The sequence below is a fragment of the Spermophilus citellus genome (assembly GCF_964194105.1).
Source record: "Spermophilus citellus genome assembly, chromosome: 18".
Lineage (NCBI taxonomy): Eukaryota > Metazoa > Chordata > Mammalia > Rodentia > Sciuridae > Spermophilus > Spermophilus citellus.
Genome location: NC_138200.1, coordinates 52,870,083 through 52,887,121, shown reverse-complemented (window position 1 = coordinate 52,887,121; position 17,039 = coordinate 52,870,083). Strand labels below are relative to the sequence as shown.

General features: G+C 49.3%; 2 protein-coding genes across 3 annotated transcripts in view; one reads left to right on the top strand and one right to left on the bottom strand.

The window, feature by feature from the left end:
• The first annotated feature begins 5,484 nt into the window (after nucleotides 1-5,484).
• On the top strand, nucleotides 5,485-13,691 carry ESRP2 (epithelial splicing regulatory protein 2). 2 transcript variants are annotated; one of them, XM_081273535.1, is made up of 15 exons: nucleotides 5,485-5,965; nucleotides 6,055-6,183; nucleotides 7,687-7,800; nucleotides 7,912-8,026; nucleotides 8,387-8,485; nucleotides 8,695-8,749; nucleotides 8,821-8,928; nucleotides 9,001-9,133; nucleotides 9,215-9,257; nucleotides 9,416-9,717; nucleotides 9,828-10,040; nucleotides 10,146-10,344; nucleotides 10,472-10,658; nucleotides 11,084-11,249; nucleotides 11,329-13,691. In XM_081273535.1, exons 1-15 carry the CDS (start codon nucleotides 5,741-5,743, stop codon nucleotides 11,416-11,418), a joined length of 2,178 nt encoding a protein of 725 aa, XP_081129661.1. In that variant the 5' UTR covers nucleotides 5,485-5,740; the 3' UTR covers nucleotides 11,419-13,691. The 2 variants fall into 2 exon arrangements, with proteins under 2 accessions (XP_081129661.1, XP_081129660.1); XM_081273534.1 differs by having other exon boundaries at nucleotides 8,818-8,928.
• The window catches only part of NFATC3 (nuclear factor of activated T cells 3), a 99,288-nt gene continuing 94,608 nt past the window's right edge, over nucleotides 12,360-17,039 (bottom strand). The window contains 1 exon segment of the mRNA XM_081273533.1: nucleotides 12,360-15,201. Coding sequence (XP_081129659.1) covers nucleotides 15,080-15,201 — 122 coding nt within the window. The 3' untranslated portion in view covers nucleotides 12,360-15,079.

The window sequence follows — 17,039 nt, the reverse complement described above, 5'->3', positions numbered from 1 at the left end:
CCACTCCCACAAGCAATTCAGATATTAGGAACCGTGACTATTGGATGAGGGATGGCAATGCCTGGTCAGCAATGACCCTTGCTGGCACTGTGGAGAAGGGTCAAAAGGTGAGGGTCCCCACTTTTACTCAGTGAGCCTGCCATCTACCCATTCCCCCTGTCTACAGACCTAGGGTCATCCTGGACTCTGGATGCCACCCTGCTTCTCATCCCACAAACTGGATGATCACTAAGTCTTGCCAACTCTACCCATCCCAATGCTAAACTGCCTTCATCCCCACAGTAGCCTCTTCACTGGTGTCCCAATTTATGCCCTTATTCCTGTGGGCTGCTTTCCACATGCCAGACTGACATCATTAAACATTAAGTCATTGCAAAGGCACAGTGACAAATGCCTGTAATCCTGGCTACTCAGAAGGCTGGGGCAGGAGGATGCAAAATTCAAAGCCACCTGGCTGAGGTTGTGGCTCAGTGGTAGAGCACTCACCTTGCATGTGTGAAGCCCTGGGTTCAATCCTAAGCACCACACACAGATAAATAAATAAAGGCATCATGTCTGTCTACAACTAAAACGATATTTAAAAAAAAAATTCAAAGCCACCCTCACTAACTTAAGGAGGCCCTAAGCAACTAAGTGAGACCTGTCTCAAAATTTTACAAAGCGGGGGCTGGGGTAGTAGCTCAGCAGTAGAGCGCTTGCCTTGCATGTATGAGGCACTGGGTTTGATTCTCAGCACCACATAAAAATAAATAAAATAAAATAAAGATTATGGGCTGGGGTTGTGGCTCAGCATTAGAGCACTTGCCTAGCACATGCAAGGCCCTGGGTTCAATCCTCAGCACCACATTAAAATAAAGGTATTGTGTCCAACTACAACAAATAAATAAATATGATTATGTCCATCTACAACTAAAAAATATTTTTACAAAATTTTAAAAAGGGTTGGGGTGGGGGCTGGGGCTGTAGCTCAGTGGCAGAGCACTTGCCTAGCACATGTGAGGCACTGGGTTCAATCCTCAGCACCACATAAAAATAAACAAATAAAATAAAAGCATGCTGTCCATCTACAACTACAAAAAAAAAAAAAAAGAGAAAATTTTAAAAAAAGGGCTGAGAATGAAACTCAGTGGTAAAATGCCTCTAGGTTCAATCTCCAGTACTCCCCCCCCCAAAAAAAAAATTATGTCAAGTCCCATCACTCTCCTCCTAAGCCCACCCACAGAACTCCCATGGTATGTTTTTCACTCACAGTGAATGAGGTCTGGCTGTTTCCACAACTTGCACTTTCCCTTCTCTCCAGTTGGCTTGTTTTTAGCCTTAATGGCTTTATTGCTGCCTAGAACAGGATAACCTCTGCCTAGAACAGGATATAAAGTCCCGTTCCTCAGGATTTCTGCACTTGCTACAGTGAGACTACCCTGCATTCCCCAATTTGGGGGAGTCTACATTCAGGCCTCAGCTCATAAATGACCACTGGAATTGAAGCATCCCTCGCCTGGCTCCTATTATACTACAATGGCTGCAAGAGCAAGCTCTTCACCTTTTTTTTTTTTTTTAGTTGTCAATGGATCTTTATTTATTTGTATGTGGTGCTGAGAATCAAACCCTGTGTCTTACATATGCCAGGCAAGTGCTCTACCACTGAGCCACAACTCCTTCACCTGTCTTTTTTTCTATCATATCCTTGGTTACTAGTTACTACCTGGCACAGTTTCTGGTACACAGCAGATGATTAATACATGTTGAAGGAATGTATTCATCCTTCTCCACAACATCTCTCTTCCATGACAGGACCCTGGTGCTTGTCAGACCTGGAGGTGGAGATAAAGGACTGAATGGTCAGCAGTGCTGGATGCGAATTCTGGAAAAGATTGGGAAAGAAGGAGGGTGTGTTTGAAGAGGGGAATACATTGAGTAAAGACCAGTAGTGAGAATAAACTCAGAGACTGAAGAGCCAGGCCAGTTGTAATGTGTGAGAATACAGCCTCTGCTGCTACTGTTACTGGACCTTGCATTTCGTCTCACTATCCCATGTTCCATGCGAGGGGAGCATGGAACCATAGACCAGGTGGGTGCTGAGCTTGGGTCAACCAAACCCCAACCAAGGCCTCTAAACTGATTTGGTGATCACAGCTGAGCCCATTGGAGGCCAAGTGATTCTCCCTCAGCAGACCCCTATTCCTTCCTGCCAGAGTCTCCCTGAAGTAGAGGCCAAACTGATCAAATCAGTAATTCAACACAGAATCCTGGAGACAAGAGGCCCAGACCAGATCATCTAACTTGGTCTAGGCATCAAGGAAGGTTGTCCACAGTAAGAATCATTAGAGATGGGTCTTGAAAGATAAGTAATTTCCCAGATCAATAAAGGGATATGTAGGTAGGTGACTGCTTCAGCAGCCCATGGATCCAAAGAATCACAATGTGTCTGGGGTACAGACTAGGGCAGAGTGAAATAAAGATTGAGGACCCTGAAAAGCAAGCTTTAAGACTTGGCCAATGTGCAAGGATCCAGGAACTACTAGAAGATTCTAAGCCAGACAGAAGCGGCCTAGAAAGCGGAGTCCAGGGCATCTGCATTTTAACCTCATTCCTACAGGAGCACGTTCCTGCCCTCTGATCTTCACCATTGGGTTTTGATTACAGGGTCAGCGCGCCCTCTGGTGGGAACTCAGACGCAATTCTGCAAAGATGCTGGGATGGGAACCGCGGAGGAGCCCAGAGCGCTAGCTACTCTGTTGGCCTTGGAGATCAGAACCCTTAGCAGTGGGGTTAGCTGAGAGCCGTTGGTTCACTGAGGGCCACGACAGGTATGAGCCAACGACTGTGAATCCTTGCGGTGGTCTCCAGCGTCGAATCTTGTTCACAGAGGGACCTTTTCTGGTTAGGAAGGGAAAGTCCCGAGAGGATGCTTTTTCACTACTTAGGAGAAAGCTGTCACTCTCTCCTTGCAAGAGCCTCACCCTGTATCTGCCCAGGCCTTCATTAACCCGCGATTGGCGCTCCCGCTGCCTTTAGGACTCCCGGCTAAGAGATTTCCAAGGGCAGCTTAGGAAAGACCTCTGGCCTTAGTTGAGCTGGGCCGTCGGGGCCTTTCTTAGCCCTCTGTCAGTACCTATTTCCCATTCATCCATTCATTCATGATTCATGAATCCTAGAAGCAGAAAGCAAGGAACAGTTTGGGGTAGGAGAATATTTCAAATTGTAGAATGGACCCCAGCTATGAAGGGAGCTACCTTAAAGGGCAGAAATGAGGAGGAAAAGCAGGAGTGGTCTGGGAAGGAGGGTAAAGACATATAGAATATCCTACTGCAAAGGCCTTGTGGTCCTAGAAGTTTACCATTGCTGGAATATTCCAAGATAAAAGAAACAATCTCCAGGACAATTCATTCAGTCAGTGCCGGCCTCAGATGTATGTGAGGAAAAAGCCTGTGTCCTCAAGGATAGGATGTTGGGGAGACAATAAATGATTAATAAATCATATTACAAGTTGGTTATGTGAGGGGGAAGCACAAATTGCTTAATAAAAAGGGGGTGATCTAGGAGGAAGCACATGCAGATAAGGGAGCTCAGCAAAACAAGGACCCCATGTTATTTGGACGAATTTGGTTTTTCAAGAAGAGTCCAAGTGTCACGAATAGTCTTGGGGTGTAAACAGCTGGGTGGCCGGGTGGGGGTTTGGAGGAGCCTCCCTGTACTGCCAACTTGGGACTTGGGGTTCGCTACCCGCAGAGACCCTGGGTAGTGAACATGAGCGCCTCTCTAGTGGGAATGGGTTCAGGATCACCAAGGATGCCACAAAGAACTGGTCACTTCGACAGGGAGACTTTCGGAGGAGTTGGGCACGTAGTTTGGAGGTTAAACGAATGGGGTTGAAGAAGGGGCAACAGTGACAAGCGGCTCTGGGAAAGCCCTGCAGGGACGCCCGGACTGTTCAGTAGGAACCGGTGCCAGATAGGAGGCGGGGAAGGCCAGATGCAAACGCCAAGGTAGTTTTGGAAACGGATCCGGAAAGGTAGGGTTGCACAGGTAAAGGGGAGGTGGCTGGAAGGGCACAGCCCAGAGGGCGGGACTCCTGACAAAGGCGTGCTCCAGGATGGGGGAAAAGGAGGGGCCTATCTGGCAGTTCCGTCCAGCCCCACGAATAAATATTTGAAATTCCAAACTTGGGGGTGGGGCCTGAGGAGCTACATTCTCCCCTCTCTCAGTGCACGATTCTCTATAAGTTTTTTCCCGGGGTAGGGACACGCGGGCAGTCGCTTGGATGGGCGGTCTGGAGAAGGGTTGCTATGCACCACTGCAATCCTTGGGGAACGTTCTAGTTGTCCCAGGTCCACCTACCACTCCGTCCCGGTAGCTGGGTTCCAGCGCGAGTCACATCCGGCCCAGAAGCCTCAGTCTCTTCATTTGCCAAGTGGGGACAAGTTGTAGTGTCGCTGGCCTGGAAGGCATCCCCGCCAACCTCGTCTCCCCTCTCTTCTTGGGCTGCGTCCCTTCCCTGGGCATGAGCTGGGGATGTGCCTGGGTCTTGCGCTCTTTTTCACTGTCCCAGACGCAGGGACCCACTTTTCTGACAGCACGAGGAGCGGCTCCAGCTTTGGACGCGGGTTGGGTTTGGCAATTTCACGTCTCTGCTCCTTCCAGGCTGGAGCCCTAGGCGCCGGATTACAAATTTCTCAGTCACCTAACGGGAGAATTTAGGAAAGTACAGGGCGGTCTGAAAACGCGCCGTCAAGTTTCACCGAGCCGCGAGGGGGCGAAAGGGACTATTTAGAATAGGATTGTTGGCCCCCAATGGACAAGGGATGGAGTCAGAAGTTCGCTTGCGCACGTACACATCACCGCTAGCTCCTACCGCCAGCACACTCATAATCTCCAAGCAATCAGACAGTCGCCCAACGAAGCGATGAAAACAGGCAGGCGCCCCTATGAGGTAGCACTGAAGCCCCAGGTCTGGACCATTCGGCTCAGCCTCGTCTAAGGTGCAGCTCTCGGGGTTTGGGAAGAAAGGGATTCCTCATACCCCAGTGTTAAGGCGGGCCCTCGCACCCATGTGGACAGATCCTTTGCTGTGATCTGGGTTGACCGCCCATAGCTCTAAGGACTTCTGATCTCTGCCGCCCTCGCCATCTCCATTCTCTAGTGATCTCTCCCGGAAGCCTCCAAGTGATACGTGGTTATTCTCACCGCCCCCTCTGACCCTTGGTGATTTCTTCCATAAACCCCGGCCGGCCGTCGTGACCCCCACAGCCCCTGGACTGCTGGTGACTTCCACAAGTCCGGCGTGACCGTCTTGGACCGGAAGAGGCCTCAGGTCTTGCACGTTCTTTTGCGAAGGTCTTAAGGTCCGGGCGAAAGGAGAAAAACTGGGTTCACCACAGTTGGGCAGACCGGACCGGGAAGTAGAAGTCCGGATCCTGAGCGCGTCCCCTTGTAGGGAGTGTGAGTTCCTGCGTTCTGGGCTGAGTTCTGGCCCTCCCCCAAGACTTCAGGGGCCGCCCCGGGTCACGTGGTCCGCCAGGCCGGCAGGTAACACAGGCAGAGGGCGGAGGCCGGTAGCCGCCCCGCCCTGCGGGGCGCCGCGGGCGGATCTCGGCGCGCCCACCGCGCCAGAGGTGCCGCAGGTGCCGCCCCCAACACAAGGTGTCCCGCCCAAGCTCAACCGCGTCGGCCTTCCGACGGTGCGTGCGTGCGCCTCTTTGGTCCGCGTGTGTGTGGCCGGGCGCCCCCTTGCTTTGCGGCCATGACGCCGCCGCCGCCGCCGCCGCCGCCGCCGCCGCCGCCACCCCCGCCCCTGTCGCCTGGCCCAGACCCCGCAGTAGACTCCGCAGAAGACCCCAGTTCCGGATCTGGATCACTGGTCGTGCTGTTTGGGGCCACTGCGGGTGCACTGGGGCCGGACTTGGGCTCTGATGAGACCGACTTAATCCTTATAGTATGGCAAGTTGTGGAGCCGCGGAGCCGTCAGGTAGGGTGGAAAGGAGGTGGCGAGGGGCGCCAGGAAACTTCAGGGCCCACGGAGCGCGACGGGTGATTGGACTACCCCGCCTGTCGCAGGTTGGGACGCTGCACAAGTCTTTAATTCGAGCCGAGGCAACTGCACTGAGTCCACAGTGCCGCGAGGCGAGCGGGCTGAGCGCGGACAGCCTGGCGCGGGCCGAGTCACTGGACAAGGTGCTGCAGCAGGTGAGCGCTGGAGCCGGCAAGGATGACTATACACCCGGGCCGTGGGGATGTACGAGAGAGCCGCGAGAGAGCGGCAGTAGGCAAGGCCTGGCGAGCCGCGACCAATTGGCCCGGTGGTAGGAGAGGATCTTGTTCTTTGAAACTTTGAGCTACTCCCACGTGTACGTGTGTATGTGTTGCTGGCCATTCCCGGTGGCCTGGCCTTGCTTTTCAACCTTTGCGGGCATCCACTCCTGCTTTAGGGCGGGGGCAGGGGATGGCGGCTGCCATCGACCAGCAGGGGAGGAGGCTGAGACGTCTCTAAACTTGCCGGGTCAGGTCTTCCAGAGCAGCAGCCAGAATCGAAAGAGTCGAGGGGCCCTGATTTGGCCACAGGTCGCCCGGCTCTACGGCTCTCGTCCTCTGCCCGCCCCCCGGGTGGCTGCTGGAGCGGGGGCGTAGGGGCGGTGTCTGCTTCTGGGCAGACGCCGCCAGGTGTAAGGTGCTCGTCCAGGCCTGTCCTGGTCGGCTGGCCAGGCGTGGGCGCTGTCCTTACCCTGTCTGGGGGCAGCCTGCCTGCTGGGTGCCTCCTGAGCCTGGCTAAAGAGGGAGGTGTTGCTGTTCTCTTTACTGCTATGCCATCTGTGACTGACTCTTTGAGTATAGAGTGTAAGTACCTTTACACGCACACTCTTTCATCTTTTTTGATGAGGAAGCACAAAGATTCTGAGTCTGTTCCAAAAAAGTTCCTGGCCTATCCCTCACCTGAGGGAGGTGCCAGGGAAAAGCTGGGTTCTTTGCTCTGCTAGCCTCAGGTTGTAAGGTGTCACAGAATTGGCAGGGGCAGGGATGGGGGTTTGTGAATTGGTGATTAGTGCTTATACCAGTTCTCTAGCAGGGATGGAGCCTGGGGGAGGGGCTGGGCAGCCTCCTGAGTGCACCTCCTCTGTGAGCAAACACTTGGTGCCAGCTGGTCAATAGGGTGTGGGTCAAAGCTCAAGCTGCCCCTGGTGTTCAAGTGTGGAGCTCTGTCCTTGGAGTTTCTCTGTTCCTCTGGTTGGTTAGATCTGGAGGCGGGGCTGCCATTGACCATGAGCTTTCTGGCCTTCAGGCAGGCCTGGGCCTTCCCCCACCTGCCTGAGGGTGGTGCCTATTCAGAGACAGGTTTAACCTGCTTTGCTCCTCCCCTTCCCACTGCTTGTCCCACTCTACCAAGTGTTTGCTCTGGCCCCTCTCCAGACTTCTGGAGTGTGTGATGGGGGCTTGGGTTATGTGACTGCCCTTATTTGGCCTGGAGGAGGTGATAGTGGACTGGGACAGGGACAGGGTTTTGGGGAGGGGGCTGGGACACAGGGACAGGCCTCGCAGGTGTGGCCTACTCCTCCTTGGGCAGGGTAGGGCTGAACATCTGGCTGAACCAGCTTTGCAACCTGTGCCCTCCCTCCTCCTAGCCCTAATTCCTGCCTACTGAGCTGTGTCTGTGTATGTGTCTTAACTGAATCTCTCCTCACTCCCTTTCCCCAGTTCTTACAGCTGGTGAACAGGGATGTGGCTCTCCTGGGTGGGGGCCCTTATGTGCTCTGCACTGATGGGCAGCAGCTGTTGCGACAGGTTCTGCACCCTGAGGCCTCAAGGAAGGTATGCCACTTAAGGCACAATATGTGGTAGGGTTCCCAAGACCCTTGTTGTCATGGGGGTGGGCAACACAACTCAGTTTCCTCATTCATCCCCTCTCCCATGTGCCCCCAGAACTTGGTGCTCCCGGACACTTTCTTCTCCTTCTACGACCTCCGCAGAGAGTTCCACTTGCAGCACCCAACTGCCTGCTCTGCCAGGGACCTCACAGTGGCCACCATGGCACAGGGTATCTGTGACCCAACAGGGTTAAGGTGGAGGGACATCTACAGGCTTTTTTATGTTTCTGAGCATGTGCATGCTGCTGGTGGGTATTGTGAACATAGGCAAGTCTGCATTATCTGGAGTCCTTGAGGGTACCTATTTCTTTGTCTGTGTTGGTAGACATTTGGGATGTAGGCACATCTACCTGCATCCGGGCTGGGGACCTGCATTTGGGCTGGGGACACATGAACTGGGTCAAACCAATGTGTTTGAGATTTTGCATGTATCTGGAGGGGACTTGGGCCTAGGTGTGAACATGATTAGTGTCGAGTGCCCCATGGCCTCTTGTGCTGGAATTTCTTTATTGTCACTTCTCTATCCATAGATTTGGGACTAGAGACAGATGCCACAGAGGACGACTTTGGGGTCTGGGAAGTAAAGACAATGGTGGCCATCATCCTCCACCTGCTTGAAAGGCCCAGTGGTAAGGTTCCCTCATCCTGTTACTTGCTGTCAAGGTTGGTAAATGCCTATTCCTCAAAGTCCTCTTGCTCACTTGTGACCTCCTCTGAGAGAATACAAGCCCCATTGTCAGTTCCTCAGCCAGCCCCCTCAACTGTCCTCTTTTTGTAGAGCTTTGTGGGGAGACTCCCTCCACCATACTCTGCTGACCCCCATGTCATCTCTTCTCAGGTCAATTGTTTTCAAAGCCCCAGGTGGTAAAGCAAAAGTATGAGACGGGACCTTGGTGAGTATGGGAGTAGGGGTAGGGTGACAACAACTGGACACCCCTGACTTTGTGCCCTGCCCCCATAGCAGCAAGGCTGATGTGGTAGACAGTGAGACTGTGGTACGTGCCCGTGGATTGCCCTGGCAGTCATCAGACCAGGATGTGGCTCGATTCTTCAAAGGGCTCAACATTGCCAGGTAGGTGTGGCAGGATGGGAGGGCCTAGAGGGCAGGCCTACCCAGGAGGCACTAACAGTGCTGGCTCCACAGGGGTGGTGTAGCACTCTGCCTCAACGCCCAGGGCCGCAGAAATGGTGAGGCCCTCATCCGTTTTGTGGACAACGAGCAGCGGGACCTAGCACTGCAGAGACACAAGCACCACATGGGCATCCGTTATATTGAGGTGGGGCTTTGGGCCGGGAGTGAAGCAGGGTAAAGCTGAATCAGGCTGGAGACTCATGGGCTGTTCCCTTTGTATCCACAGGTATATAAAGCAACAGGGGAGGAGTTTGTGAAGATTGCAGGGGGTAAGTGTACCCTCCCCAGGGCCTAGCTCCCCTGCTTCTTGACCTGTATCCCACGCACCACTACCTCTTACCTCTCTGCTCCCCTGTATGGTTGGATGTTTGGAAGTACAAGAACGAAGATAGGTGACTCACAAGCTGACTCCTCTGCCCCCACCCAGGCACATCATTAGAGGTGGCTCGTTTCCTTTCACGGGAAGACCAAGTGATTCTGAGGCTTCGAGGACTGCCCTTCTCAGCTGGGCCAACAGATGTACTAGGTTTCCTGGGGCCAGAGTGCCCAGTGACTGGGGGAGCTGATGGATTGCTCTTTGTACGCCATCCTGATGGGAGACCAACTGGTGATGCCTTTGCCCTCTTTGCTTGTGAGGAGCTGGCACAGGCTGCACTGCGCAGGCACAAGGGCATGCTTGGTAAGCGATATATTGAACTCTTCAGGAGCACTGCAGCTGAAGTGCAGCAGGTGAGTACTCAGGGATCCTCACCCTACAATGTGCTCCTTCCCGGGAATGCACTTTTACTCCTCTGTGCCCCTGCCCTACTTGGTTGATAAGCCTGTTATCTTCCTACTAGGTTCTGAACCGCTATGCATCTAGCCCACTCCTTCCCACATTGACTGCTCCACTGCTACCCATCCCATTCCCACTGGCAGCTGGGCCTGGGAGGGATTGTGTACGCCTTCGAGGCCTACCCTACACGGCCACCATTGAAGATATTCTGAGCTTTTTGGGGGAGGCAGCAGCTGACATCCGGCCCCATGGTGTGCATATGGTACTCAACCAGCAGGTGAGACTGCTGCTGGGAGGGGGGACACTTGTTTACAGATAGGAAGAGTTTTAGGGGTAAGGCACTCTTGCACAAGACAGACTGCTTATAAGATGGTGTGTACAGGGCCGGCCATCTGGTGATGCCTTCATTCAGATGATGTCAGCAGAGCGGGCCCTAGCTACTGCTCAGCGTTGCCACAAGAAGGTGATGAAGGAACGCTATGTAGAGGTGGTCCCCTGCTCCACAGAGGAGATGAGCCGTGTCCTGATGGGTGGCACCTTGGGCCGCAGTGGCATGTCCCCTCCACCCTGCAAACTGCCCTGTGAGTGTTCCCTGGGGCTGGAGAAAGAGGCATGTGGGGACCAGGCTGTTCTACTCCCAATTTCTATAGTTGTCCCACCCAGAGCAGTACTGGACTCCATGCAGATGTATTCTCTACTTGCCTCTAGGCCTCTCACCACCCACCTACGCCACCTTCCAGGCCACCCCAACCCTTATTCCCACGGAGACAGCAGCTCTGTATCCCTCTTCAGCATTGCTCCCAGCTGCTAGGGTGCCTGCTGCCCCTACCCCTGTTGCCTACTACCCAGGGCCAGCCACTCAACTCTACATGAACTACACAGCCTACTATCCCAGGTATGCTGCTGCCAGAATCCCACAGACCATCTACTTGTCCTGGTTTGGGGAAGGATTGTGATCCCTTTCTGGCCCAGATAACCCAAGGTCTGTTGAAGACTGGACTTTATTCTGAGATGACAAAGGAGTAAAAGGTATGGGCTGGCTGATGCCATCTGTAAAATAGATGGGAGATGATACTGTAGAGCCAATGGTTTTATTTTGTATTACCAGGGATTGAACCCAGGGGTGCTTTACCATTGGGCTACATTCCCCAGCCCTTTTTGAGACATCTCGCTAAATTGCTGAGGCTAGCCTCAAACTTGCAATCTCCCTGCCTCAGTCTCCCAAGTTGCTGGGATTACAGGCATGTGACACCTAAAGCCCCTGAAGAAGGAAGAACTGAACTAAGTACAAAGCACAAACACATGTCTTTCCCACCCTAGCCCTCCAGTCTCTCCAACCACTGTGGGCTACCTCGCCACACCCCCTGCTGCCCTGGCTTCTTCTTCCACCTCAGTATTGTCCCAGCCAGGAGCCCTGGTGCGCATGCAGGGTGTCCCATACACAACTGGTATGAAGGATCTGCTCAGTGTCTTCCAGGCCTACCAGGTGAGGTTGTATGGCTTGAGGAATTTGGGGCCTGGCTGAGTCTGGAGGTCCCTACCCTAAATCTGTGTTCTTTCTTCAGCTAGCCCCTGATGACTACGCCACTCTGATGCCTGTTGGTGATCCACCTCGCCCTGTATTACAAGCCCCCAAGGAGTGGGTGTGCTTGTAGATGAGAAAGCCAGGAAATAAGCTGATATCTACTCTCAGCTAACATGCCTCTCCTGTGCCAAGAGCACTCTCAATCCACTGGCTTACTTCTGGCTTGTCAAAGCTCTCAGAAGGAACATAGAGAAGACCAAGCCCAGTTCCACCCTTACTTCTTTGCCTGTTCACCCCAAATATGATGGCTATCTTGCATCCAGGGCTTGGGGTATGGAGACCTGGAGGGATGATGAGCATCTTGAATGGCACCTGGAGATCGGAGAACATTTGGTCTATTCTGCCTTGGACTATGTCCTCAGATATCATGGGGCTCACAGGCACACTGCAGGCTTGCTTTTCTTTTTAAAATGTAAACCCTGGTTCCCTCAATGTGTGACTCCTGGGAGAATCAAAGGGTCCATCCATCTGAGCCTTTAAATAGAGGTCCCAGTGCTCTACAATCCCTGTTACTCCTGTGGCAGGTAGAGAGGTGCAGAGAAATAGCTCCTGACCTCAGGACACTTAAACCCCAGAGACAACATTGTGCCACACACACAACATTGTGTGTCTCCACACAAGGTTAATAGCCAGCTGGGCACAAATATCAGATGGCAAAAACACAAACTCTTACGTGCTGCAGCATCCCTTGACAACACTAGGGGGCAGAGGGCCCCTACACAAAAACTCAGGCTTAAATTTTAAAGGGGACTCTGAACTTTCCCATACCCAGCAAACACCATGGAATGTCCTTTGCACCCATTAAAGGGTGCAGAACTGAAGCCTCAAAAGGAATTTAGAATTCTCTTTGTAAAAATCAGCGAAAGTTGCTAACCAAGTGGACTTTCTAAAAGTCACAGTGCCCTTAATTTTGGCCTCAGTGAAGAGTTCCAACCAGCCTCAAACGGAGAAAAACTCAAGACAGATTTTCAAAGAGACTTCTGATCTGTCACCATTTATTATTTTAGCACTACAACTAAGGAGAAGCCTGAAATGTTGGCTTTTCTTCCCTTTGTATTTGTGTTAAGGAGCACTGCACTCCTATAAAACGTTTTAAAATATAAACTGTACAAGAAAACACGATCTCAAGTGCTGTAAACATAACTGAGAACAAGTTTCTTTACTGAACATCCATTTTATGAAACACAGGGTTCCAATCTGGGCCTTAAAGATGACCAAGATCTTTTCTGAATGTCACACACAGGGCTTCACTGCCAGGCCAAATAAAGGTCTGGTGACAGTAGCTGGCCCTGGTGGGGTTGGACCTGGGGCGGCAGCAGCACCACATGTGAACCTAAAGACACTTGTTCTTTTTAAAGCTGTTTTCAGCCATGTTTCTCTGTGCATCTCTAGTAAGCAGAAGGCTGCTTGTTTCATTCTTCAATCCAAGATCTAGCACAAGTTTAAGAGGGAAGGGGGACATGCTATCACATGTCCAGTTGCTTAGTGCTGCCATTAGAAGTTAGTTTGCATAGTCCAATGGATGTGTGCTTTAACACCACTATGTTGCACAAAAATTTGTCTTTATCTACAGCGCCAAAAAATATTGTTGACTCTTACATGAAAGCTCTTACAAAGCTAATATAAAACTGCTTACATAGTATACAAAGCTCTATTTTAAAATTTAACTTTTATTTTAAATAGGAAAGCATTTCTAATGCTACAGGCATCAAGGTATTTAAAAGGCATCAAAAATTTGGTGCATAGCAATTCTGGATCATAAAGGCTTTTCTTCTTGAGTGCAGCAAAGCAACCCACAAAAGGGTCTTGCAAGGACCCCACATGAGGCAGCTACCCTGGGGCAAGAGGGTACAGCAAGTCTGGCCATGTCTCTGAAATTTCACCTGAGAGGCCAACCCCCTTTTCCCTCCAAAGGAAGTGAAGAGCTTCCAACCACAGGCCCTAAAGCAAATCTCACTATACCCATGCTGACACAAAATTTACTTTCAAATAAAATTTGAAAACACCCAGCTCCCAGAGAGGCTAGAGTGATATGCTAAAGGAATAGACGCTGTTTCTCTAACTAGTTTTAAGGGAGAAACCCATGATGTTTAAACAACAACAAAAGACCATACTTTCTCATTTTAGGTCAGTAGCTCCTACCCTGCAGGTGGCAGGCAACAAGCCAGCCCCTTGCTCAGGTCTGACTTAGCCTCAGAAGAGTCCTGGCATCTATGACCTATAATCCACTGGAATAACAACATCAATAATAACTTCAATCTGCCCAGTACACTGTCTTACATGTAGGCACTCAAAAAATGTGCTTCCTGAATAAATGAAAGTACATTATTTAATTTAAAAACATAATGAAAATTGCAAGGGCTCTGAAATAGGCCCAGAAACAATTAGTGAATCCCACTGGAGGGAGGGATATGAAGTGGGGTTTGAAAAAAGTACCCACCTTGGGTACCTCCTTTGGTAGACAGCAGGCTGGAGTTTGTGCTAGCCCCTGCTTTGGATGCCAGTCTCACCAGCAACAGCACCAGGGCGTCTTTGGTTTGGAGGGTCAGTTCTATGATGCCATCTCATTTTTTGGACGTACCTCAAAGCCTTTTAGAAAAAAAGGCTGGGTTTTAGGTTTTAGGTCACCCACACAGGACAGGTTAGGCTAAAGTCATTTTAGGCTGTAAACAGAATGGAGGACAAACCTATGCTAGTGAGAATCTTAAAGCCTTTCCATATAGAATCTGGCATTTTCTTTGTTCATCCTGATGCATAGGTCAGTTATGCTCAGCTCCTGACATAGCTTGCCTGGGCTCTAGAAAAGAAAACTGCAAAGCCGTCTGAACCATCAGGAGGAGACTTGCTTCAATGGTAACAAGAACAAACTAAAAGCAGAAGCTCCCACTTGGAAAAGGTTTTGGGGCCAGGAAACAAATGGGAAGAGCACTCTTACTGACTGCTAGTTTTTAGAATGTCAGGAACTGAAAATTACCTAGCTAATACTTCACCTTTCAGAGTCACCTATAAGTAGCCATCTTACCCATGGTCCTGAGGGGAAAAAGCAGTTTCAACATGGAGTCAGCATGGAGAGACTGCAGGAAGATTACCTATAAAGTTACAAAAAGGCTATGCTTTGGAATGTCTTTATATTCCAACACTTCAATGATGGAATGGTCTCATTTTTCTAATAGTTTACTTTTATAAAGAGTATGAGCTACATTTGGCTTTATTTCCTATGAATCTATGAAAGGCTTCAGGACACATGTCAAATTTCTGAGGCATTGGTCTGGGCTTAGGATAATTTTTTGTTGTTGTTGCTGTTTGCCTCTGGAAGGTTTTATCAAAAGATCCTATTTTAAAAATATCATCAAAACTAAGGGGCCCTTCAAATGACCAGGAAAACAGTACAAATTACCAATCCTAGTTACACAACAAGATCACCTGCAAAAGCAGTATCTCTGAAATGGAGAGCCTGCTGCATTCACACTCAAAGCACCCATCATATAAAAAGTATCCTATTTAAATATAAAAAATGCAAAGCTCTCTTCCCCACAGTTCAAATATAGCCTATACTGCTCCTGTTCTTTTACAAAATCTATCCAAGGCCTGAGGTGGAGGAATGCTGCTTTTCCCCACAGTGGTGAATCCAACTCCTGGCACCAGTCCTGAAGGCCAAAAAGTTGGAAACCCAAGGTCCAAGAGAGCAACATGCTGAGAAGTTGGTGGATACCAGGCTGCAGTGAGAACTGTTAGAGCCCATCAGATCTTCCTAAATCCAGGGACTCAGGATCGAGGATGGGAGTGACTCTGCTCGCCTCTGAGCCTTGGGAAACAGAAATCTGGGACATGTCTCTCCCAATTATCTCGTTTACTGAAAAAGAAGAAAAGAAAAAGTGATGAGTGACCTCCAAGTGACGCCACAGGCTTTACACTAAGTTCTCCCTCAACTATTTCATTTCTAAGGCTTTCAGTAAAGGTTAAAGGAAATTCTTGAAAGCCTGCTCCTGAGCTGAGTGAATGAAAGACCAAAAAATAATTTCCCAAGTGGCTTCAGATTCCTTTCTCTCCCTTTCAGTTCTGTTTGGACTGGGAAAGGGAATGGCTAAGAAAATCTTTTTATCAAATCTCCAAAGGCTCGTGCTCTACAGGAAAGGCTATGTTATAAAAAATATGAAATAAGTGTTCACCTTAATCTAACCTTTTTCTAACTTGAATTCCTTTGGGAAAAGTTTTCCTTTTCTGATTCCCACAGTTCCAATCTATGAAGTGAATGAAAACGAATGCTTTGGCCAAAGTAAAACCACAAAGATGTGGGGGTTATTTTTGTTATCCTATCTAATACAAATACCTTTTATTATGTGGGACATCCGTACTTGTTTGTGGTCCTTTCTGATTGTAGGCTTTTGTTTTCTTTTTATGGTACTGGGGGATTGAACCCAGGGGCACTTAACAACTGAGCCATATCCTCAATCAACCCTTTTTAAATTTTGAGACAGGGTCTTGCTAAGTTGCTTAGGGCCTCGCTAAATTGCTGTGATTGGCTTTGACCTGCAATCCTCCTGCCTCAGCCTTTCAAGCCACTGGAATTATAGGCATGTGCCACTGCCATGCAGGCTCTTGTTTTCCATCAGTTTCTTTGATGTGCCAAGTACCTCAGGGAGCACAGTGCTCCATGAGGCCCAATGCAAAGAATTTACATCTTAACCAATAAAAAAGGGAAAGAAAATCCCAAATCCCCTAAACAAGCCAGGTATGGTGGTACATGCCTATAATCTCAGCAACCGGTGAGGCCAAGACAGGAGGATCTCAAGTTTAAGACCAGCCTCAACAATTTAGCAAAACCCTCAGAAAATTAGAGAGACCTTATCTCAAAATAAAAAATGACAAAGGACTTGGTATATACTCAGTGATAAAGTATTCCTGGGTTCAATGCCTAGTTTTAAAATAAAAAAAAAAAAACTAAATCTCCTAAATAATAAATTTTAGTTCTCTGTCTTTTATTTCATGCTATTCAACTAAAAATTCTATACTAATTCCATTCCTAGGCATATACACAAGAGAACTAAAATTAGATATCTACATAATCTTCATAGCAACCCTTTAAGTGAACTACTATTCTCCTTTATTGATGAATTAAATAAGGCTATAACAGTTCACATAATTTGTCTTAAGGTTACATGCTTAGTGAATAGTGCAATTTATCTTAAAAAAAAAAAAAAACCCTAACATGCTCTTGGAAGTCAAAAGCATAGTAAGGCAGGAAAATGATTTAAATTAAAAAAAAAAAAAATGACCTGGGCAAATGTGGTTACACTAGAGAGCAAGTATGATAGTTAAGAAGAAATCCATGGGCAAAGGGCTATAATGTACTGTCAAAGCAAGAAGAAATTTAGACACAGTCATATTAGACCTCAAAATGTGGGAGAAGTTTTGCACTAAAAATTTTTATTCCACTGAAAAGCAGAAGGCTGAAAATAATAAGTCAGAGTAGGTTTGTGCTCTAATAAGAAAATACCTGGGAAAGCAAATATGGATGCTGATGAGCAGTCTAGAAATTAGGTTTGGTTTGAATTTAGCCTTTGCCACCAATTTCAGGCATGTTCTTTGACAAGTTACTTCACATATCTAAGACTCTATTTCCTTATCTATACAATGTTGGTACTGGACTAGTGAAATCTCATGTCATGGGATGAGATGATATATGCCTGT